This window comes from Ranitomeya variabilis, chromosome 1, assembly GCF_051348905.1.
Source record: "Ranitomeya variabilis isolate aRanVar5 chromosome 1, aRanVar5.hap1, whole genome shotgun sequence".
Taxonomy (NCBI): Eukaryota; Metazoa; Chordata; class Amphibia; order Anura; family Dendrobatidae; genus Ranitomeya; species Ranitomeya variabilis.
Genome location: NC_135232.1, coordinates 742,891,281 through 742,916,921, shown reverse-complemented (window position 1 = coordinate 742,916,921; position 25,641 = coordinate 742,891,281). Strand labels below are relative to the sequence as shown.

The window sequence follows — 25,641 nt, the reverse complement described above, 5'->3', positions numbered from 1 at the left end:
ATTCGCTCCTGTAACCGGATCATCCAGTTCTAGTCCTACGAGTGTCGGCTGATAGATCTTCTGGCTCATTTGTCACCTGTGAACATTTGACCCGTTCAGGAAATAAGAATCCTGCACCCTCTTCCAGGGCTTTCAATGGGCCACAACCTAATTAGTTAATGAAGTATAAGCCCCCTGTGACTCTGTGCACTTCCCCAGTAGTATTTCGGACTGCATGTCTGCTGCATCCTTGTATAATTGGTCTTCTTATTTGGGACCCTAACTGATAGGTAGACCGAAGGGCCCCTTGGCGTTGCTGTGAGGATGCTCCATCAATCTACTGATCTGTGGCACATTGGATTGCTCAATGTTGATTTCCATCTGATTTCTACCTTGCATATATAGTAAGCTTTTCAGAGGTCTTGCAAGGTGGGGGGTGACAGCAGTTTCGTATGGATAGCCTTAATAACAAGTTCCCTTTAACTCCTTGTGTGTGCAGGGGATTTGGAGCTTTGTATCAGAATTTTATTTATTTATTTTTTTTATTTTTTTACAAACAATGGTTTGCTGTGTGTGAATATCCGCAGCTCTCAGGCCACTTACAAATGGGGTCACCGAGGAGCTGTGGATAGAAAACGCAGCTTTGTGCTCAAGAAAATCCCTTTGATTCCTGCAGTTTGCAGAGCTGAGAACTTGGCTCATTCACTCCTTCGCCATCTCATAAAACTGGATATTTTTGGATGTCGCCATCAGACACTTTACAGAACAGCAGGAAGTTTAATCTCTTTTCTGTCTGTTTTACTTTCTTTGGGATTTATAAGAATTGACAAGATTTTGTAGAAAAGATCACAGCAAATACACCGCAGCCACATCCAGAGCTGAACTCTCAATGCTGCACCACTCTTGTCAGTCAAGGTATGCTTTGCTTGGTATCCACTTGAATGCACTGCAGTACCAGACACAACCTTTGCAAAGTGGTGGCGCTGTTTTTTCCGTAAACCAAGACCAGGCCCTGTCAATAATAATAAAGACTACACAGATGCTTCACTTGGATTGTACATATGGTCCATGGGACTTAATTTATCATTCATCCCACCTGGCCACTGGACCAGGGTCCTGCAAATTTTTTTGCTCAAATATAACCAGAACTTCTCGGGCATGAGACCCTCTTAGTAGCCAGGCTATTAGATGAGGGTCCTGAACAGGGGTCAGAATTCTAAAGCCAGGCACCCCATTAATAATTGTCCTGTTAGTGATCAGCGAACGTGCTCGGATAAGGTGTTTCCATGCTCGTGTGCTAGCAGAGTGTCTTTGGCATGCTCGAATAATAGGAGTCCCTGCAGCTGTTAGACAGCCGCAACACATGCTGAGATTGTCTGTTTCTTAGGTAATGGAACAAAGGCGTTATAAAAAATGAATAATAATAATAATTTTGTGTATATTTTTTCAGTGTAACATGTAAATAGATGCATATAATCTGCAGTATATGGAAACTGGATGGTGACGGTGATGGTAGGGTGTGGGTGGTTTTCCCATAGACAGTATACTATGTACTAATAGTGCTGCAATAACTTGGTATATATTACTCTGCTCTGTCAAGTTCCCAAATTACTGGATCCCATGTTATACTGAAGGCGTTTGTGCAGCGCCCAGTGGCCATTTTCAGTACTGCATTATAAAACATTTCCCGTTTTCAGCCAATTTATATAGGACCGCTGCTGAAATCACGATATCTATCTTTTAATTTACCCCCCAATGCTACAGTGACTGTTTAATGGAAAGTAAACAGCATCCAACATAGCCAACCACATGTAGCAGTGCTGTATCATATAACAGATTTCTGTGTTTTGGAATTGTCTTCTGTCCATAAAGCTTTGCCAATTGCAGGGTGATCAGTAATTTATCTTCATGTTCTTTGCTTGCAGTCAGTCTGCAAACTGGTGCTAAGCTAGTCCAGTCCTCGAATTGTTACAATGTATCAGTCTAAGTGAGCTGTGTGTTGCTGCTCTGTAACAAGGTGAGCGCCAAAGACGAAGGCATGACTGTTTCCATTTACTGACATCATGAAAATGGTAAGAAATTAAAATAGAATAAAGCCTGCATAAAAAAGATTCAGGAAAGATGATAAATGTTTGCAGGGGGACGGACTTACCTAGACCCACTCCAATTGATTCCAAGAAAGGGCTCCCGGAGTTTTCCTTGTGGATTTAGAGGTAGTGTCCATGTGTGACCAAAGCTCCATTCACTTCTCTAGGTTCTGTGAGATAGCGCTCCCTGAGTGCGTTGGGGGACACTCGCTTGGCAATGGGATTAAAGCACTCAGGCACGGTTTCTCACAAAAGCAGTCTATCCGGTTTATTTAGACTCATAAACCGCATCACAAACAGTTCATTACATACATCAACGAAACACATTAACCACCGACAGTCTGTTCCAATGGCAGATACTTCTCTGCCCATAATCCCTTTATCTGGAGTTACCTTACAGGAGCTCCACACACTGACTCCTGTCAGTCCTGGTTCCCAGGGAAGCTGCTGAACTGGGATCACCGTCCTTGTGACCAGGGCACTTCAGATAGTCCAGACCCGCAGACAGAACTGTAGCTTCCCCAACACAGAAGCTATCACAGGCTCTGCAGATACGGCCTCTCTGTGCGCTATTCAGGAAGTTCAGTCCCAGGCACTTCCAACACACAGGCCCTCAGTCCATGGCCTCACCATGTGCTTCCAGGAATCCAGTCCACTCCAGGACATTCCAACACACTGGCTATACAGGAACTCACACTCTGACCATTCAGGTCCATACACTCTGAACATGTGACCCAAACCCTGGTCACATTATGTACCTGTAACCACCCCCATAGGTGGGAGGTGTGTGTGGTTAGCCAGTCCTACCCAGCTCTCCAACTAACCCTGTAAGCCTCCCTTTTAACTATACAAATACTTGTGGGATTACAGGTCCCAGAACCACAATACTACAGGCTTACAGCACAGACTCCCTCCTCGACACATACCGGCCATTTTACAATCATGCCGGACACTGTTGTTATCACCATTACAGATACGCCTACATGAGTAACTTGAGAAGCACAGCGCCCCCTGGCTGTAACATGGGTCACTGCATCACAGTTCATAGAAGCAGTTGTGCGCATGTGTGACCACCACTCTCAGACAGTGAATGGAGCAGAGGTGATGCATCTGCACATGGGATCGGTGGAGGTCCTAACAGTCAGACCCCCAGCTATCATGCATTTATCACCTATCCTGTACATTCAATCGGGAAAAAAAAAATGTAAAGGGGGTTTTCTCAACTTCTGCAGGAGCGCACTACTCCCCTGCCTTGTGGCTTCCTATTTGCCAGAGGTTCCGTTCGCTTTGGCTTGATCACTAGATCAAACCAGGGGCATTGACTACCTGTTCGCCTAAAGTGTGCAGTCTCCATTACGGCAAGCAGAGGCTGAAGCAACATCGGACATGTGATAATCTTTTATATAGTTCACATGTTAAAGTGATATCACCATCTTCATGAATGAATATTATCCTATGGAGCTTGTAAATACAAGCAATTTTTGCAATTCACAGCTTCATTCGTCTTTGAGATATGAACACTTTTCTTTATAGCTTGTTGCCATGGAGACCGACCACTGCAGCTAATCAGCAGAATGTTTCATGCTTGCATTTCTTAGACCTGCTGTGATGGCTGGTAATCTAAGCAATGAGAAGTAAAGAATAAAATTAAAAAGCCATCCATTCTCAAGAACAGAAAGAATTTTCTGTAACAAGAAAACTACAAAAGTTGCTTCTTATTTCATTCACTTTGCAATTGTAACCAAATGTGATGATGAGGATAGCCCTTTCATTTTAATTTACACAAAAATAGACAGACAATCGCTTTAAATATATTGTCAAATATAGACTATAATCAAAGTTAATTAGGGGGTTTCTTAGATTCTAAGATGGCCCATTAAAAAAAAAAGAAAGTAATACATATATACGGTGCCTTGCGATAGTATTTCACACCCACCCCCCGGCACTTTTCGTGGTTTGCTACCTCACACGGGAATTTCACTTTTTTTTTTTTTTCTAGGGTTTGCTTCATTTCATGTAAAGAACACGCCTATAACTGAGAACATTTGGTTTTATTTTTATTGTGAAGCAAACAACAAATAGGACAAAATCACTGAAAACTTCAGTGTGAATAACTATTCACCCCCCAAAAAAAGTCAGTACTTTGTAGAGCCTCCTTTTGCAGCAATTACAGCTGCAAGTCTCTATGAGCTTTCAACATCTGGCTACTGGGATTTTTGCCCATTCGTAAAGGTAAAACTGCTCCAGCTCCTTCAGGTTAGATGGTTTCCTCTGGTGAACAGCAATCTTCAAGTCTGACCACAGATTCTCAATTGGATTAAGGTCTGGGCTTTGACTAGGCCACTCCAAAACATTTATACGTTTCCCCTTACACCAATCAAGTGTTGCTTTGGGTCATTGTCTGGTTGGAAGGTGTACCTCCGTCCTAGTCTCAAATCAATGACAGACTGAAACTGGTTTTGCTCAAGAGTATCCCTGTATTTCGCACTATCCATCTTCTCCACTCTGACCATTTTCTCTGTCCCTGCTGCCGAAAAACATCTCCACAGCATAATGCTGTCACCACCATGTTTCACTGTGGGGATGGTGTTCTTGGGGTGATGGACTGTGTTGGTTTGGTGCTAGACATAACATTTACCTTGGTGGACAACAAGTATGATTTTGGTCTCATATGACCACAGCACCTTCCGCCATACATTTGGGGAGTCTCCCACATGTCTTTTGGCAAACTAAAAATGAACTTTACAATTTTTGTATGTAAGTAAAGGCTTTTCTCTAGCCACTCTTCCATAAATGCCACTTCAATGGAGTGAACAGCTTATTGTGGTCGTATGGACTGATACTCCAGTCTCTGCTTGGGAACTCTGCAGCTCCTTGAGGTTACCTGTGGACTCTGTATTGCCTCTCTGATTGATTAATGTCCTCCTTGTTCAGACTCAGAGTTTAAGTGGATGCCCCCTCTCTTGGCAGGTTTTTTTTCGTACCATGTTCTTTCCATTTGATATTGGATTTGATGGTGCTACAGGGGATCAGAGATTGGGATATTTTTTTTATAACCCAACCCTGACTTGTACTTCTCAACAACTTTGTCCTTGACTTGTTTGGAGACCTCCTTGGTCTTCATGGTGTTTGGAGATCGCCTTGGTCTTCATGGTGTTTGGAGATCGCCTTGGTCTTCATGGTGTTTGGAGATCTCCTTGGTCTTCATGGTGTTTGGAGATCGCCTTGGTCTTCATGGTGTTAATGCCTCTGTGGCTTTCAGAAAACGTAAAGTGTATATGCTGACAGGCATGTGACACTTAGATTGAACACAGGTGGATGTCCTGTCACTAAGCATGTGACGCATGAAGGTAATTGCTTGCACCAGAAATTTTTAGGAACTTCGTAGCAAAAGGGGTGAATACATATGCACATGCCAATTTTTAGTTTATTTGATCCTATACATTTAATTTATGCCTATATTTTTCTCACTTCACCAATTTAGACTATTTAGTGCTGATGCATTACATACAAATCAGATTATAAAAATATTTACACAGGTTGTGGAGAATTTCCTATGTGAGTACATGATAAGTGTTGTTTGTTAACCCATTATCTACCAATGTCCTTTTTTGGGGATGCCTAATCTTTAGCTTCTAGCAACTAAGATTTTATAATTTTTATAATTAGGTCCAATTTTTTTGTTGTGTTTGTAAAATGAATGTTTTCAAAATAGGAAATCATGTCATTGTCATTTTTAATTGAATATTGGGACGCCCTTTTCTGAAAAATTTGTACTTGTAAAAATTTTAATTTGAAGTAATGGGTTAACGAGGCTGGCAAACTACTCTTCCATATGTAAGTGAGCCCCCTTCATCATAACAGCCAATGTATAGACAAGAGAAGGAGGCTGGCTTGGCCAGTGAAATGAGCAGTCCGCCAGACCCCTTCACAGACAACACTGATCATGTATTGACACATGAAAACAGGAGGGAGCAGCCAGAAGCAGCGGTGACACCTTCAGGTCAGGACATACAGTACAAAAAAGTTTGGACACACCTTCTCATTTAAAGATTTTTCTGTATTTTCATGACTATGAAAATTGTACATTCACACTGAAGGCATCAAAACTATGAATTAACACATGTGGAATTATATACTTAACAAAAGTGTGAAATAACTGAAATTATGTCTTATATTCTAGGTTCTTCAAAGTAGCCACCTTTTGCTTTGATGACTGCTTTGCACACTCTTGGCATTCTCTTGATGAGCTTCAAGAGGTAGTCACCGGGAATGGTCTTCCAACAATCTTGAAGGAGTTCCCAGAGATGCTTAGCACTTGTTGACCCTTTTGCCTTCACTCTGCGGTCCAGCTCACCCCAAACCATCTCGATTGGGTTCAGGTCTGGTGACTGTGAAGGCCAGGTCATCTGGCGTAGCACCCCATCACTCTCCTTCTTGGTCAATTAGCCCTTACACAGCCTGGAGGTGTGTTTGGAGTCATTGTCCTGTTGAAAAATAAATGATGGTCCAACTAAACGCAAACTGGTTGGAATAGCATGCCGCTGCAAGCTGCTGTGGTAGCCATGCTGGTTCCGTATGCCTTCAATCTATATATATAATTGTCTAAGGTCCACTTCCGTCTGTTTGTCTGTAACTTCCATCTGTAACGGAAATACCGCGTCAATGATTTGTCGCGCCCGGCCGGTCGCGACCAATCAGCGATATTGGGGCGGGATTTAAACACCGCTTCACTTTTTACTATTGATGCTGCCTATGCAGCATCAATAGTAAAAAGATATAATGTTAAAAATAATAAAACAAAAAAAAAACATTCTCACATTCTGGCATCCGAACCAGCCTTTCTTGCTCCTCGCGATGCTCCGGTCCCAAGAACGCATTGCGGCAATTACCCCAGATGACATAGCGGTCTCGCGAGACCATTACATCATCACGGGTTATTGACGCAAGGCATTACTGGGAACGGAGCATCGCAAGGACCTTCGCTAAAGGCCTGGGCTGGATCCGGGGGCCGCCGGAAGGTGAGTATATAACTAATTTTTATTTTAAATCTTTTTGTCACAGGGATATGGTGCCCACATTGCCATATATTACCTAGACTGTGTTATATACTACACTGTGTTCCAAATTATTATGCAAATTGGATTTAGGTGTCTTTAAGGTTTAATTTTTTTGTTTTACAAATAAAATTCGTGGATGATATTGTGTCTCAGGGCTCAATGGATCACTGAAATCAATCTTAAACACATGTGAAAATTAGTTTTCCAGGTGATTCTAATTAAAGGAAAACTACTTAAAAATGATGTCCCACATTATTATGCAGGCCACAGGTTTCAAGCAATATGGGAAATTAAAAGGATCTCTCTGCTGCTAAAAAGCCTTAAATAGTGCAATGCCTTGGACAAGGTATGAAAACATTAGATATTTCATGAAAACTTGAGAGTGATCATCATACTGTGAAGAGATTTGTGACTGAAACAGAGCACAGACAGAGTTCATGCAGATAAAGGCATAATGAGTAAGGTTTCTGCCAGACAAATTCATTGGATAAAGAGAGCAGCTGCCAAAATATACCATTACAAAGCAGCAAACAGTTATTTGAAGCTGCTGGTGCCTCTGGAGTCCCTCGAGCCTTAAGGTATAGGATCCTTCAAAGGCTTGGTGTGGTGCCTAAACCTACTATTCGGACACCCCTAAACAGTGTTCACAAGCAGAAACGGTTGCAGTGGGCCTAGACATACTTTAAGACTAATTTTCAAACAGTCTTGCTTACTGATGAGTGTTGAGCAACCCTGGATGGTCCAGACAGATGGAGTAGTGGATGGTTGGTGGATGGCCACCATGTCCCAACAAGGCTGTGACGTCAGCAAGGAGGTAGATGAGTCATGTATTGGGCCGGAAGCATGGGCAAACAGTTGGTAGGGCCCTTTAAGGTTCCTAAAGGTGTGAAAATGACCTCTGCAAAGTATCTAGAGTTTCTGACTGACACCTTTCTTCCATGGTATAAAAAGCAGAAATGTGCCTTCAGGAGCAAAATCATCTTCATGCATGACAATGCACCATCTCACGCTGCAAAGAATACCTCTGAGTCATTGGCTGCTATGGGCATAAAAGGAGATAAACTCATGGTGTGGCCACCATCTTCACCTGACCTCAGCCCTATAGAGAATAGCAAAAGATCTATGAGGGTGGGAGGCAGTTCACTTCAAAACAGCAGCTCTGGGAGGCTATTCTGACTTCATGCAAAGAAATACAAGCAGAAACTCACCAAAAACTCCAGTTCAAAGGATGCAAGAATTGTGAAGGTGATATCAAAGAAGGGTTCCTATGTTAACATGTAACTTGGCCTGTTAGGATGTTTTGGAGTTAAATAGCTTTTTTTGTTCAGTGAATGTGACCTCCTAATGCTGTCAATTCCACAAATGAGCATTTTCAGTTCTTTAAAACATATAAAATGTTTAGAAATTCTACTGTGCCTAATAATTTGGAACAGTGCATTTTGAGTTTTTATTCATTTTGGGGATTATACTGGTATCATTGGGAGGTTTCTTCAATAAAATTTGATGTATACTCTAACGGGTGATGACTTTCATTAGACTGACTGCCATTTGCACCGACCATTTAGGAAAATCTGAGAAAAATGTAATTTGCATAATAATTTGGAACACAGTGTATGTGGGCTGTGTTATATACTACATGTCCTGTGTTATATACTCCGTGGCCTGTGTTATATACTACCTCGCTGTGCTATATACTACCTCGCTGTGCTATATACTGCGTGGGCTGTGCTATATACTATGTGGCTGTGCTCTCTACAGCGCGGGCTGTGTTATATACTGCATGGGCTGTGCTCTATACTACGTTCTAGAATACCCGGTGCGTTAGAATTGGGCCACCATCTAGTTTTAAATAAATCCCCAACAGTGTCACCAGCAAAGCACCATCACACCTCCTCCTCCATGCTTCACAGTGGGAACCAGGCATGTACAGTCCATCCGTTCACCTTTTCTGCGTCGCACAAAGACACGGTGGTTGGAACCAAAGATCTCAAATTTGGACTCATCAGACCAAAGCACAGATTTTCACTGGTCTAATGTCCATTCCATGTGTTCTTTAGCCCGAACAAGTCTCTTCTGCTTGTTGCCTGTCCTTAGCAGTGGTTTCCTAGCAGCTATTTTACCATGAAGGCCTTCTACACAAAGTCTCCTCCTGTTGTAGAAATGTGTCTGCTGCTAGAACTCTGTGTGGTATTGACCTGGTCTCTAATCTGAGGTGCTGTTAACCTGCGATTTCTGAGGCTGGTGACTCGGATAAACTTATCCTCAGAAGCAGAGGTGACTCTTGGTCTTCCTTTCCTGGGGCGGTCCTCATGTGAGCCAGTTTCTTTGTGGCGCTTGATGGTTTTTGCCACTGCACTTGGGGACACTTTCAAAGTTTTCCCAATTTTTCAGACTGACTGACCTTCATTTCTTAAAGTAATGATGGCCACTCGTTTTTCTTTACTTAGAATTTGTATTATGGCAAGAAAAAAGCAGCTAACAGTCTATTCAGTAGGACTATCAGCTGTGTATCCACCAGACTTCTGCACAACACAACTGATGGTCCCAACCCCATTTATAAGGCAAGAAATCCCACTTATTAAACCTGACAGGGCACCCCTGTGAATTGAAAACCATTCCCGGTGACTACCTCATGAAGCTCATCAAGAGAATGCAAAGAGTGTGCAAAGCAGTCAGCAAAGCAAAAGGTGGCTACTTTGAAGAACGTAGAATATAAGACATAATTTCAGTTGTTTCACACTTTTTTGTTAAGTATATAATTCCACATGTGTTAATTCATAGTTTTGATGCCTTCAGTGTGAATGTACAATTTTCTTAGTCATGAAAATACAGAAAAATCTTTAAATGAGAACGTGTCCAAACTTTTGGTCTGTACTGTATGTAAAAATTAAAGTATATTAGTAAGTTGTATGTATTTATATTCTAAACACATTTGAAGATTTTTTTTTATGTGGACATCCCCTTTAAATAGGAGACATATCATGAATCTCTTGTCCTCAGGGGACTTCAGACCTCAGAAATAAAACGTGAAGCCCTTTCTCCTGTTATACATTTAATCACATAACGGGTTCAGCACGTGTCAAGTGCCCTGGAAAGCGGATATACTGTGCAGCAGGAAGGGCGATCTGCTGGTAGTCCGCAGAGAACACAGAAGCACAATCCGCTCTTATCATCCCGTGAAGCCATAATGGCATTAGCCCTCACTTATAAGCCATCTGCTCAGCCGCCTTGTACATCTATAATGCCACCTTATGCTGACAATACACAATGCCATTGTTTGTTACAGCTTGATCCCCTCATACAACCCACTGCCATTTATAACATCCTAATGGTTCAATAATATATCATAAAATACTCTACTATTGTCTATGGGATGGGAATAATCTGCAGTGCTACACACAGCCCATAGACGAAGGGGCGCTACCTCTACAATTACAAAAATCGATCCTTTTTTCTAACCTCAGACGACCCCTATAACTATTCACAGGATACAATTTCCAGTAATCAGCTTTCATCACCAGGAAAGCTATGTCTGCCCCTGTAATGGACAGATGTGCCATAATAATAAGACCGATAATAAGACCCACTACAGAGAAGTAGTACCGGATTATTGTAATAACTACGCTAGAGTTACGGTTTATCCTAACGTCTCCTATAATATGTGGTACCACACTACTTCCACTAGGGGGCAGACACATACACTGTGATCTTTTCCATGAACCATTTGAGTCATTTTCCAAATGTTTTTTTTTTACCTTCATCCAGGTCGATAAACAAACTGAGTGATTGGTACTGTTCAAATCTTCATGCATCCAGTATACAAAGCAAAATCAATGTTATGCTGTAATCCTTTATATGTCCAGCAACAGACATAAAGAAGCGGTACTGAGCAAGTCTCCATTCATCCAAAATGCAGGAGAAAAGCAGTGGTACCTTGAGGTCACAAAAATAAAACGTTGGGTCTGTGCAAGTTTCTATTCAACCAGACTACAGGAAAAACTAAGGGGTACTGTGTATTTTTACCTGCATCCAAAATATAGCACAAAAGCAGTAGTACTGTGTAATCCCTCATGCACTTCTGCTAAAGAAGTGGTAATGTGTAATCATCTGGCATAGGAGACAAAATAAGTGGTGCTATGTTATAGTTGTGTTATACATTGAGGTAAAGCAACTAACGTGGCACTGTGCAAGTCTCCATTCTTCCAGAATACAGAGACAAGCTGTAATGTGCAACTGAGTATAAAGCAAAGGTACTGTGCAATCCTTCATGTAGAATTAAAGCAGAGGTGCTGTGCAATCCTTCATGTAGAATTAAAGCAGAGGTGCTGTGCAATCCTTCTTGCAGAAGTAACGCAGAGGTGCTGTGCAATCCTTCATGCAGAAGTAGTAAAGCAGAGGTACTGTGCAATCCTTCATGCAGAAGTAAAGCAGTATAAGGGTATGTGTCCACGTTCAGGAAACGCTGCGTTTTTGACGCAGCGCTGAGCCGCAGCGACAAAAACGCAGCGTCCAGATGTTACAGCATAGTGGAGGGGATTAAATGAAATCCTGTCTCCACTGTGCATTAAAAAACGCATGCGTTTTTCCCGCAAAAACGCACATGCGTTGCGTTTTTTCAGAACGCAGCATGTTGCTACAATGCGCAAAACACGCAGGAACACCGCAGGTGACCTGCCAGTGACCTCAGGTGCATTTTTGGTCAGGATTTTACCTGCATAAAATCCTGACCAAAGCCTGAAGCAAACCTGAATGTGGACACATACCCTTACTGTGCAATCCTTGATGCAGAAGTAATGCAGAGGTGCTGTGCAATCCTTCATGTAGAATTAAAGCAGAGGCACTGTGCAATCCTTGTTGAATTTACGTCTGGCAGAGTTCTTGGAGAAACAGCTCAGTTAAGAAGCATGGCAATTAACTGGAATAATGAACACATGGAGACAGCTGATGCCTCACAGTCTCAGATTGGATAGTTGAGCTGTCAATCAACACGCCCCTGTACCAGATTGGATGGCCAAGCTGTCAATCAACATACTGACTGCTTCAGCACACCCCTAAACTAGATTGAACAGCTGTGCTGGCAGTAGCTGCATCCCAGATGGGTGTAACCATGGCACTAATATTCAGTTGTTACCCACAGATTTTTAGGCCTGCTTCACATCTATGTTGCATAAAGGTAATCACCTTCTGGCCCCTGTCACCTGTTATTCCAGCCCAGACTACAATTTTTTGTCATTTATTGGTTTTGCCTCAGAAACGGCATTTTTCATGTCACCCCCACAAGTGTTCTTTTGGATTAAGGTCCAGGGATTAGGCTGGCCTCTCCATAACCTCAATTTTGTTGGACTGGAACCAAGATTTTGTTGATTTACTGGTGTGTTTAGGGTCGTTGTCTTGGTGAAACCCCCATTTCAAGGGCATAAGGCAACATGACCTCGTCAAGTATTTTATTATATGCAAACTGTTCCATGATCCCTGGTGTGCGGTAAATAGGTCCAGCACCATAGTAAGACAAACCCGCCCATATCATGATGCTTGCACCACCATGCTTCACTGTCTTCAGAGTGTACTGTGGCTGCAGAGTTTTGGGGTCTTCTGACGAACTGTCTGCAACACTTGGACCTAAAACGAACAATTTTACTTTCATCAGTCCACAAAATGTTTCTCCATTTCCCTTTAGGCCAGTTGATGCGTTCTGTGGCACATTGTATTCCCTTCAGTACAAGTGGTTTTAGCAGTGGGACTTTGCGGGGACTTCTTGGTAAGAGATTAGCATCACACAGGCGTCTTCCAACTACCCCATTCCTCACAGTTAACGTGAAACTGTCTGTGATCATCCTGGATCTGATAGTTGGCTGAACCTTTCGAAATTCTGGCTATTCTTCCATCCATTCGAATGGTAGTCTTCAGTTTTCTTCCATGTCTCTCTGGTTTGGCTTTCCATTCTAAAGCATTGAAGGCCATTTTAGCTGAACAGCTGATCATTGTCTGCACTTTATACGTTTAACCATCTCCAATCAAAGTCCGCTGTTCTTCTGAACACAATATCTCGAACGACCCATATTTCTCAGGCTTTCCAGGAGAAATGCATGGACAACATGTCCTGGCTTCACCCTTAGATAAGGGCCACCGGATTCACCCATGTTTCTTCACAGACTCGTTGACCTCACTAATTGATCTCCACACTGCTATTATTGTGAACACCCCTGTCAATTATTCTAATACACAGACTCAGAAACCTGCAGATCATGAATGCGGAGTCTGGTGGTTTCCTTGGAATCTACTGCACCAACTGGTAAATTCTGTGATGTGTGGGAATATAAAGAATACCAAAAACAGTGATTCATCTGGTTAGTCATATTGGACGGCTATTATTTTGAACACTACTGTAAGCGTAATAAAGCAGAGGTACTGTGCAATCCTTCATGCAGAGGTAGTAAAGCAGTGGTACTATGCAATCCTTCATATACAAGTAAAGCAGTGTTACTGTGTAATCCTTTATACAGAAGTAGTAAAGCAGTGGTACTGTGCAATCTTTCATACAGAAGTAGTAAAGCGGTGGTACTGTGCAATCCTTCATGCAGAACTAGTAAAGCAGTGGTACTGTGCAATCTTTCATACAGAAGTAGTTAAGCAGTGGTACTGTGCAATCCTTAATACAGAAGTAAAGCAAAGGTACTGTGCAATCTTTCATGCAGAACTAGTAAAGCAGTGGTATTGTGCAATCCTTCATGCAGAGGTAGTAAAGCAGTGGTACTGTGCAATCCTTCATGCAGAGGTAGTAAAGCAGTGGTACTGTGCAATCCTTCATGCAGAGGCAGTAAAGCAGTGGTACTGTGCAATCTTTCATACAGAACTAGTAAAGCAGAGGTACTGTGCAATCCTTTATACCGAAGCAGTAAAGCAGAGGTACTGTGCAATCTTTCATACAGAACTAGTAAAGCAGAGGTACTGTGCAATCCTTCATACTGAAGTAGTAAAGCAGAGGTACTGTGCAATCCGTCATACTGAAGTAGTAAAGCAGAGGTACTGTGCAATCCTTCATACAGAACTAGTAAAGCAGTGGTACTGTGCAATCCTTCATAAAGAAGTAGTAAAGCAGTGGTACTGTGCAATTTTTCATACAGAAGTAGTAAAGCAGAGGTACTGTGCAATCCTTCATACAGAAGTAGTAAAGCAGAGGCACTGTTCTATCCTTCATGCTGAGGTAGTAAATCAGAGGTACTGTGTAATCTTTATACAGAAGTAGTTAAGCAGAGGTACTGTGCAATCCTTCATACAGAAGTAGTAAAGCAGTGGTACTGTGCAATCTTTCATACAGAAGTAGTAAAGCAGTGGTACTGTGCAATCCTTCATACAGAAGTAATAAAGCAGTGGTACTGTGCAATCTTTCATACAGGCATAGTAAAGTAGAGGTACTGTGTAATCCTTTATACAGAAGTAGTAAAGCAGTGGTACTGTGCAATCTTTCATACAGAAGTAGTAAAGCAGTGGTACTGTGCAATCCTTCATACAGAAGTAATAAAGCAGTGGTACTGTGCAATCTTTCATACAGGCATAGTAAAGTAGAGGTACTGTGTAATCCTTTATACAGAAGTAGTAAAGCAGTGGTACTGTGCAATCTTTCATACAGAAGTAGTAAAGCAGATGTACTATGCAATCCTTCATACAGAAGTAGTAAAGCAGTGGTACTGTGCAATCTTTCATACGGAAGTAGTAAAGTAGAGGTACTGTGTAATCCTTTATACAGAAGTAGTAAAGCAGTGGTACTGTGCAATCCTTCATACACAAGTAAAGCAGTGGTACTGTGCAATACTTGATACAGAAGTAGTAAAGCAGTGGTACTGTGCAATCCTTGATACAGAAGTAAAGCAGTGTTACTGTGTAATCCTTTATACAGAAGTAGTAAAGCAGTGGTACTGTGCAATCTTTCATACAGAAGTAGTAAAGCAGATGTACTATGCAATCCTTCATACAGAAGTAGTAAAGCAGTGGTACTGTGCAATCTTTCATACGGAAGTAGTAAAGCAGTGGTACTGTGAAATCCTTGATACAGAAGTAAAGCAGTGTTACTGTGTAATCCTTTAAACTGAAGTAGTAAAGCAGTGGTACTGTGCAATCCTTCATACAGAAGTAGTAAAACAGAGGTACTGTGCAATCCTTCATACAGAAGTAGTAAAGCAGAGGTACTGTGCAATCCTTCATACAGAACTAGTAAAGCAGAGTTACTGTGCAATCCTTCATACAGAACTAGTAAAGCAGAGTTACTGTGCAATCCTTCATACAGAAGTAGTAAAGCAGAGGTACTGTGCAATCCTTCATACAGAAGTAAAGCAGAGGTACTGTGCAATCCTTCATACAGAACTAGTAAAGCAGAGGTACTGTGCAATCCTTGATACAGAAGTAGTAAAGCAGAGGTACTGTGCAATCCTTCATACAGAAGTAGTAAAGCAGAGGTACTGTGCAATCCTTCATACAGAAGTAGTAAAGCAGAGGTACTGTGCAATCCTTCATACAGAACTAGTAAAGCAGAGGTACTGTGCAATCCTTCATAAAGAAGTAGTAAAGCAGTGGTACTGTGCAATTTTTCATACAGAAGTAGTAAAGCAGAGGTACTGTGCAATCCTTCATACAGAAGTAGTAAAGCAGAGGCACTGTTCTATCCTTCATGCTGAGGTAGTAAATCAGAGGTACTGTGTAATCTTTATACAGAAGTAGTTAAGCAGAGGTACTGTGCAATCCTTCATACAGAAGTAGTAAAGCAGTGGTACTGTGCAATTTTTCATACAGAAGTAGTAAAGCAGTGGTACTGTGCAATCCTTCATACAGAAGTAGTAAAGCAGAGGTACTGTGCAATCCTTCATACAGAACTAGTAAAGCAGAGGTACTGTGCAGTCATTCATACAGAAGCAGTGAAGCAGAGGTACTGTGCAATCTTTCATGCAGAACTAGTGAAGCAGTGGTACTGTGCAGTCATTCATACAGAAGCAGTGAAGCAGAGGTGCTGTGCAATCCTTCATGCAGGACTAGTGAAGCAGTGGTACTGTGCAGCTCTTTATTTTGCCATCTGTTGGGACTATCCATCTTTATGCGTATAAAGCTTAATCATTACATAATAAAACATTCCACTGTTTCTTTTCTGGTATATAGTGTTCTAACTCATCAATGTTTTGAAAGCTCTCTTCTTGCTGTCAGTGATTAGAAACACTCTTGTTCATACTGTAGTTATAGCCTGAAAAAAAATCTCTCCTGACCTCTGTTTATCAGTATAACTAATCATCAATTTACTACCCCCAAAGACAGACTGGTGGGGAATTTAGATTGTGAGCCCCAATGGGGACAGTGATGTCTCTAAGGTGCTGTGGTATATAAAAGTTGGGTAAATGAATAAGCACAGATTGCTCCCGTCCTGGACTCCAGAATGTATCCTTTATTACTCAGATACAGCTGTGGCTAAAATTAAGAGACCACCACATCAAAACCCTTTTCATGGCCAGCCCAATCTCCAGACCTGAACCCCATTGAAAACCTCTGGAATGTAATCAAGAGGATGATGGATAGTCACAAGCCATCCAACAAAGAAGAACTGCTTACATTTTTGCACCAAGAGCAGTGTGAAAGACTGGTGGAAAGCATGCCAAGACGCATGAAAGCTGTGATTAAAAATCATGGTTATTCCACAAAATATTAATGTCTGAACTCTTACTGAGTTAAAACATTAGTGTTGTTGTTTCTAAATGATTATGAACTTGTTTTCTTTGCATTATTTGAGGTCTGGAAGCACGTTTTTTTTACCATTTTTCCTTGTCAGAAAAAAAATACAAAATTTATTGCTTGGAAATTCGGAGACATGTTGTCAGGAGTTTATAGGATAAAAGAACAATTTACATTTTACTCAAAAATATATCTATAAAGAGAAAAATCAGACAAACTGAACATTTTGCAGTGGTCTCTTCATTTTTGCCAGAGCTGTACATTGTCACAAACTCTGAACTCATAAAAGAAAAGCATTTCAAGTCAATGAGAGCAGTCAGAAATGTGGGAGTCTTGGACCCTGACATACAGGCGACATCTCTTAGGCTTCTTTTACACTTAACGTGGTTTTACGTTCCGTTTTTGCAGCCCCAATAGATTTCTATGGGGCTGAAAAAACAGGCTTACGGACACGGCCCCCATTGTAAATCAATGGGGCTGCAAAAACAATGTAAGGTTGTTTTTGCGGTGCACCGTGACTTCCGGTTTTGCGCACCGCCGTTTTTATTTCCAATACTTTTTCCATAGTATTGGAAACTCGAAAAACAGCAATCCGCAAGTTTTTTGCGGTCCGTTATTGTGGCAGACCGTGAAAATTGCGGCGATACAGCCCGCAATAACGGCCCGCAAAAAACCTGGTAAGTGTAAAAGAAGCCTAAGGCAGGATACCCTTATACAGGTCTATTTCTGTACAATATAAGTTTCTATTTATTTTTTAAGTTAATGAATTTGAAACGCATAATAAAGCTACTATTAAATAGTACTACAACGTGGAACGACTACTTTTCCATTAGCAGCTGCGCAATCCGTTGCAAACATCCATCTCCTTTTACTCCGCAACATATTTCTGTACAATATTAGTAGTCTATTTAAAAAAAAAAAAAAGTGTTCGGTACAACCTTGAAACGCGTAACAAAGCTACTATTAATACTACCACAACGCGGAATGACTACTTTTCCAGTAGCGCTGTCAACGAGAAACATCCATCTCCTTTTTCTCCTCAATATATTTCTATACAATGACATACAACCAGGGAGATGCATTGGGATTATGGCTGGTAACCTGCTCGGGGCTCATGGGCTCCTCCTTGGTTGGTCTGGAAGGTCTCCTCCGGAATGGACTTCATGGTGGTCCGGGCAGGGTCATGTATGTGAGGCTGGCTGGTTACGGAATTCATGGACCTGTATTCCCAGGGAGGATGGAGCCGGGGTAGTCACTTCTCACACGCCTGTTCCTCGGAGTAATGCTCCTGTAAGCCGCAGTATTATGGTGATGTCACTCAAGCAGCTTAGGATTACAGGTCGTTGGGAAGGGACATTTACATGGTATCACCGATCTCATTTGCATGACAAATATCTCAGATCAGGTCGGGTCTTTATTTAGCCTGAGAAGTAAATGCTGTATGTAATCTTATCACCAATCACTGCCGAGTCCACAAAGGGGAACAACCAGAAAATTTCAAATGTCAAATAGCAATACCTTCATTAAAAGTTACAATTTCATGTGTCCCTAAGACAACATTTCCTTTCCTCACCCTCCTAGTTTTATCATAGGGACCCTGGGCCTTACAGCATCTGTCAGAAACATTTTGCATGATCCATACACAGCTGTACCTTAATTTCCTAGCAGTCGAAGTGGCAATAAGTCCCTCTTAGGCCGGTTTCACGCGTCAGTGCCTCCGGTATGTGTAGTGACAGTTTTCTCACATACCGGAGACACTGACACATGCAGACCCATTCAAGTGAATGGGTCTATGCACGTCAGTGTGTTTTCACGGACCGTGTGTCCGTCTGCAAAACACGTAGACATGTCCATTTTTTCCGGCAGCACGTACCGCAATACGTCCCACACACGTGCACACAGAGAACAGTGTACACTCTCCTCCGTGTGCACGGATGGCCGCGGGAGAAGCAGCGCTACTGTACGCTGCTGTTCCCCTGTGTGTGGTGCTGAACGCGGCTTTCATCCATTGTCCGCTGCTCTGCCGGCGAGCAGCGGGAGCAGGGGAGAATGAATGAAAGAAAACCCGACGTGGGGTCCCCCCTATATTTTACAACCAACCCGGCAAAACTCACAGGTGCGGGCTGCTATTCTCAGGCTGGTAAAGCCCCCTCCAGCCTTAAAAAAGCAGCCCACAGCTGCCCAGAAAAGGCGCATCTATTAGATGCCCCAATTCTGGAACTTTGCCTGGTTCTTCCCACTGCCCTGTAGCATTGGCATATGGGGTAATAAGGGGTTAATGTCACCTTGCTATTGTAAGGTGACATTAAGCTGGCTTAGTAATGGAGAGGTGTAAATAAGATGCCTATCCATTACTAGTCCCACAGTTGTTAAAGAGTTAATAAAACACACACAGTAAGAAAAATGTATTTTAATGAAATAATGGAACACAAGTTTTTAATATCTTTATTGTACGTTCAATCCAAGCGAAGTCCTCGTATTCCAAAATAAAAAAGCAACAATATCCCATACCTGTTCGCCGTACAGTCAAGTCCCACGCTGTAATCCATATCTGGGGGCATTTACATTTTACAATCAGGAGTGCTGCCAATGCAGCCGCTCCCGGCTGTAAACTACTGGGGAATGAATGAAATGCTTGGAGCGGAGCTTCGGTGACTAGCAGTAACGTCATCGAAGCTGCGCCCCCTGGCGGCATGAGCTCATATGAACTCTTGAGCATGGGAAAGTTTCTGAATATTTTCCCACGCACAAGAGTTCATATGAGTTCATGCTGCAGCGCTCCTGGTTGTAAAATGTAAATGCCCCCAGACGTGGATTACTGCGTGGGACTTGACTGTACGGCGAACAGGTATGGGATATTGTTGCTTTTTTATTTTAGAATTTTTTACAGGAAAACAAGGGCTTTGCTTGGATTGAGGGTGCAATTGAGACATTAAAAACCTGTGTGTTTCATTATTTCATTAAAATACTTTTTTCTGCATGTGTGTGTTTTATTAACTGTTTAACAACTGTGGGATTAGTAATGGATAGTTGTCTTATTGACACCTCTCCATTACTAAGCCGACTTAATGTCACCTTACAATAGCAAGGTGACATTAACCCCTTTTTACCCTATATGCCAATGCTACAGGGCAGTGGGAAGAACCAAGCAAAGCTCCAGAATTGGTGCATCTAATAGATGCGCGTTTTCTGGGCAGCTGCGGGCTGCTTTTTTAAGTCTGGGGGGCCCATATCCATGGCCCCTTACCAGCCTGAGAATAGCAGTCCGCACCTGTTAGTTTTGCCGGGTTGGTTGTAAAATATAGAGGGGACCCCACGTCGTTTTTTTCTTTCATCCCTTCTCCCTGCTCGCCGGCAGAGCAGGGGACAATGGATGAAAGCCGCATTCAGCACCACACATAGTGGACAGTGCTTCCCGGTGGCCGTCCGTGTGGTCCTGATGCGGCACACGGCTGCCGCACATGTGCCACACGGATGTACCACGTGAGCACACGGACACGGATAACTCCGGTACCGTGTTCTCAGGAACCGGAATTATCTGGACATGTGAAACTGCCCTTAAAGGGGTTGTCCTTTCCTTTATAAATACAACTTAAAGGGATTGTCTGGACAGAAACATTTCCTTTCCATTTGCAGCCGCTAGGGAAAGCCACAATCTTACATTTGCAGCAGACAACCCTCCTATATTCCCTAATAGGTTAACTCCATGATGCAATCCCTTTATTCATTGCATTATTAAATATTCTGCATTTTTATTACTTATTTCTGTGTAAAGATCTCTGCTTGCTGTCAGTGAATAAGTTTATGTTGAGAAACTGACAATCCCTACTGCTCTAAACCTGCCCAAGTAGTGCTGGACTTGTCTGTAAGCACTGGATCATAGAGGGTTAACTAGACTGATACATTGTAGCACACCCTCAGCTTTTTTACATTTTTTACAACTTATTACAGGTTTGTAGCCTCTGGAGTGTGACAGTGTTTTCATTAATTGACAGCAAACATGGATTTTGCAAACGACCAAGTACAAAGTGGTCAGACGAAAAGACTGAGAGCTCTGAACTATGCTACAAGGGTCCCTTGACAATATACTAATTCCCTATGTCCCCCTGCTGGGATCCCCAGAAATTAGATGCAATCTGGGAATAAGTGTTAATTTCCTTGCAGCTCCACCACAGGGAATATGAAGCATTACACAGCGTCCATTCATATCAATGGGATGTCTGTGTAATGTCGGACAGGACGGGGTCCTCTAAAATAAGAGACGCTATGAAAAAATTATCTTCACTCAAAAAACCTCTCTACTAATGCAGAACTCCTAAAACGGTGCATGGAAATGGGTTTTATGAACTCGATAAACCCTTTAAATATGCTGGGAGTTGTAGTTCATCAAGTGTTTAACACAGGTAATTGACCCTGTCCTTAATCCATAGTCTTATGACAGGTTCTCGCTGATGCTCGTTATTATGGTAGGAGACAGATGGGCGACCCTGTGTATCCTGGCCACGGAGTAATGGATAAGAGCGCAATCCTTCCGCCTTCGCTGTTGTCCTCAAACTCAGTCCAAAATTAATTACCCAGAACATCAATAAAGGATCTGAGTGGGATAAGGTGGACCCTCTAGTGACTTTTCCTACAGGAGGTGGTGTTAATTCCAAGATTTTCATGTGACTTGAGGACAACACCCTGGAGCTGTTAGTGCAGAGGAAGGAACTGTGATGGGCCTCATTGTGTGCCTAACCTGATAATGACTTGTCCAATCAGAGGCGCTTTCATTTAGCTAATTACCCCCTATAGTCATGTCTGTCCTGATCTTACAACTTGTCCTGTCCCATTCCCTCATAAAACATGATGACTGAGTTGGTTTTCCTCCAACAGATGGGGAACCGTGGTGGGGGGATGACACCATCCAGACATCGGCTAATGGAGGAATTAATCCGGAAGTGTTAATTCTTAAGGGGGTTTTAGTCACCATTAAAAAGGCATTTGTCTGAAAATCCACAAATCTCATCAGTTTGGATTATTTAATATGGGCAGATGTGGTCTCCTGTCTAACGTCACTATTAATCATGATTTCTACCCCATGATAAGTGAGGCTGACGTGGCAAATATGTCAGCAAAAAAAAATGTGTTTTTTTCTAATGTTTTGGTGCTTATGCATATTATATGCATTGGAAGTCCTGGGTGCCCACTCTGCTGCTCCACAACCTGGGGCAGATACTGCATATAAAATGCAAGTAGCAGTATGAAATCCAGCACACAGCCATGTCTTCTCCATAAACAAACACTGGTAGTTGTATGGCTGGTGCTGAAGAGCTGTTTCACATTTGGCACCACGCACAATGCCAGGAGGGAGCTTGATCGGTGTAAAGCACATCAACACTGGACACTAAGGCTATGTGCCCACGTTGCGGATTGGTGTGCGTATTTTTCCGCACCGTTTTTAAAAATTCCGCAGGTAAAATGCACTGCATGTTACCTGCGGATTTACCGTGGATTTCCTGCGTTTTTTGTGCGGATTTCACCTGCGGTTTTACACCTGCGAATTCCTATTGAGGAGCAGGTGTAAAACGCTGCGGAATCCGCTCAAAGAAGTGACATGCTGTGGAAAATACAACGCAGCATTTCCGCGCTGTATTTTCCGCACCATGGGAACAGCGGATTTGGTTTTCCATAGGTTTACATGGTACTGTACAACACATGGAAAACTGCTGCGAATCCGCAGCGTCCAATCCACTGCGTGTGCACATACCCTAAAGCAGCAGGAAACATGACATCTACAACCCCTGGCAAAAATTATGGAATCACCGGCCTTGGAGGATGTTCATTCAGTTATTTATTTTGTAGAAAAAAAGCAGATCACAGACATGGCACAAAACTAAAGTCATTCCAAATGGCAACTTTCTGGCTTTAAGAAACAGTAAAAGAAATCAAGAACAAAAAATGTGGCAGTCAGTAACGGTTTCTTTTTTTAACCAAGCATAAGGGAAACTTTTATGGAATTACTCAATTCTGAGGAAAAAATTATGGAATCATGAAAATCAAACAAACAAAAAAAAAACTCCAAAACATCACTAGTATTTTGTTGCACCACCTCTGGCTTTTATAACAGCTTGCAGTCTCTGAGGCATGGACTTAATGAGTGTCAAACAGTACTCTTCATCAATCTGGCTCCAACTTTCTCTGATTGCTGTAGCCAGATCAGCTTTTCAGGTTGGAGCCTTGTCATGGACCATTTTCTTCAACTTCCACCAAAGATTTTCAATTGGATTGAGATCCGGACTATTTGCAGGTCATGACATTGACCTTATGTGTCTTTTTTCAAGGAATGTTTGCACAGTTTTTGCTCTATGGCAGGATGCATTATCATCTTGAAAAATGATTTCATCATCCCCAAACATCCTTTCAATTGAAGGGATAAGAAAAGTGTCCAAAATATCAACATAAACTTGTGCATTTATTGAAGATGTAATAGCAGCCATCTCCCCAGTGCCTTTACCTGACATGCAGCCCCATATCATCAATGACTGTGGAAATTTGCATGTTCTCTTCAGGCAGTCATCTTTATAAATCTCATTGGAACGGCACCAAACAAAAGTTCCAGCATCATCACCTTACCCAATGCAGATTCGTGATTCATCACTGAATATGACTTTCATCCAGTCATCCACAGTCCACGATTGCTTTTCCTTAGCCCATTGTAACCTTGTTTTTTCTGTTTAGGTGTTAATGATGGCTTTCGCTTAGCTTTTCTGTATGTGAATCCCATTTCCTTTAGGTGGTTTCTTACAGTTCGGTCACAGACGTTAACTCCAGGTTACACCCATGCGTTCCTCATTTGTTTTGTTGTGCATTTCCTGTTTTGGAGACATATTGCTTGAAGTTTCCGGTCTTGACGCTTTGATGTCTTCCTTGGCCTACCAGTATGTTTGCCTTTAACAACCTTCCCATGTTGTTTGTATTTGGTCCAGATTTTAGACACAGCTGACTGTGAACAACCAACATCTTTTGCAACATTGCGTGATGATTTACCCTCTTTTAAGAGTTTGATAATCCTCTCCTTTGTTTCAATTGACATCTCTTGTGTTGGAGCCATGATTCATGTCAGTCCATTTGGTGCAACAGCTCTCCAAGGTGTGATCCCTCCTTTTTAGATGCAGACTAACGAGCAAATCTAATTTGATACAGGTGTTATTTTTGGGTATGAAAATTTACAGGGTGATTCCATAATTTTTTCCTCAGAATTGAGTGATTCCATAATTTTTCCCCACATTTTTTCCCACATTTTTTGTTCTTGAGTTATTTTAGTGTTTCTTAAAGCCAGAAAATTGCCATTTGAAATGACTTTAGTTTTGTGCCATGTCTGTGATCTGCTTTTTTCCTACAAAATTAAACGAATGAACATCTTCCAAGGCCGGTGATTCCATAATTTTTGCCAGGGGTTGTATATATCTACACTATATGGAGAAAAGTATGGGGGCATCTGTTTTAATCATCACTCAAAACCAACATTTCTACCTTCTGAATCTTCCCCCATCACCTGTGATTGATATAATTGAAAAGCAGAAGGAACCACAGTAACAAAGTGGAGACCCAATAACGTTACAGAATGGGGGGCTGAGTGCTGCAGAGCAGAGGGCAGAAAAGTCACCACCGCTCTGCTGACCCCATAACTGCAGAGTCTAGACCTTCTCTGGTTTAACATGAGCAAAAAAACTGCACCCCCCTCCTGGAGCTTCATGGCCGAGCAGCTGCATGCAGCCATACATCACCCAGCACAATACTGAGCGTTGGAGAGAGTGGTGTAAAGAGGCCACCACTGGGCTCTGGAGGAGACGTGTTCTGTGCAGGGACGAATCACACTTCTCTATCTGCATCTGATGGAGGAGTCTGGGTTTGGCGATTCCAGGAGGACGTTACTGCCTGACTGCATTGTGCCCCCTGTACAGATGGTGCAGAAGGATAATTCTATGGGCTGTTATCAGAGGGCGGCCTCATAGTTCCAGTGATGGGAAATCTTAAATCCATCAGCACAAGACATTGTGGACAATTGTAGCTTCAGCTTTGTAGGGACAGTTTGGGGTTCGTCCTTTTCTGTTCCCCATGACTGTACCCAGTGCACAAGCTCCATACAGACATGAAGGAGGAGAACATGAGCGGCCGCACAGAGCCTGGACCTCAGCTCCATCCAAAACAGAGATTGTGAGCCTGGAACTCCCCCCCTTTCCCCAACATCAGGGTCTGACCCCAGAAATACTCTCCTGGACAAAGACTCAAAAAAATCCACAAACCCCTCCAAATCATAGGAATAGGAATCCTTCCCGGAAGAGCAGGAGCAGTAATATCTGCAGAGGGGCAAATCCACATTAATGACTATGTTTCTCCATATAACCTATTCTCTATCTATCTACAATTGAAACCAAAATCTATTGGAAAAGCTGAAAAGGCAGAAGCGAGCAAGGCAACCTACACACAGGAATCAGTTACACCCGTTTTGTCAGGAGGAATGGGCCCAAATTCCGACCAACTATTGTGAGAAGCTTGTTTAAGGATATCCCAAATGTTTGACCCAAGTCATTCAGTTTAAGGGCAATGGTACCAAATACTAATGAAATGGATGGAAACTTTTGACTTTGCAGTTAGTACATTCTATCTCTCTCATTATTTTGGCATTTGGCTAATATTAATAATTATGGTAATCCTAACTGACCTAAAATGGGAAAGGTTTATTCTGATTTCATGTCAGATATTGAGAAAAACATGCAAATGTGTCTTTATATAGTGTATGTAAACTTCTGGTTTCAACT

The 25,641-nt window shown here is 42.2% G+C and overlaps 1 protein-coding gene across 5 annotated transcripts in view; it reads right to left on the bottom strand.

Annotated features, from left to right (window-relative positions):
- The window catches only part of EML1 (EMAP like 1), a 108,656-nt gene that overhangs the window by 76,240 nt on the left and 6,775 nt on the right, over positions 1-25,641 (bottom strand). For 3 of the 5 annotated variants that reach the window (XM_077269340.1, XM_077269348.1, XM_077269366.1), the window contains exon 1: positions 17,939-18,017. The exons of the other annotated variants lie outside the window; for them this stretch is intronic. In XM_077269340.1, coding sequence (XP_077125455.1) covers positions 17,939-18,002 — 64 coding nt within the window. In that variant the 5' untranslated portion in view covers positions 18,003-18,017. Of the gene's footprint in view, positions 1-17,938; positions 18,018-25,641 lie in introns of those variants that run through there. 5 annotated transcript variants of the gene reach the window in all.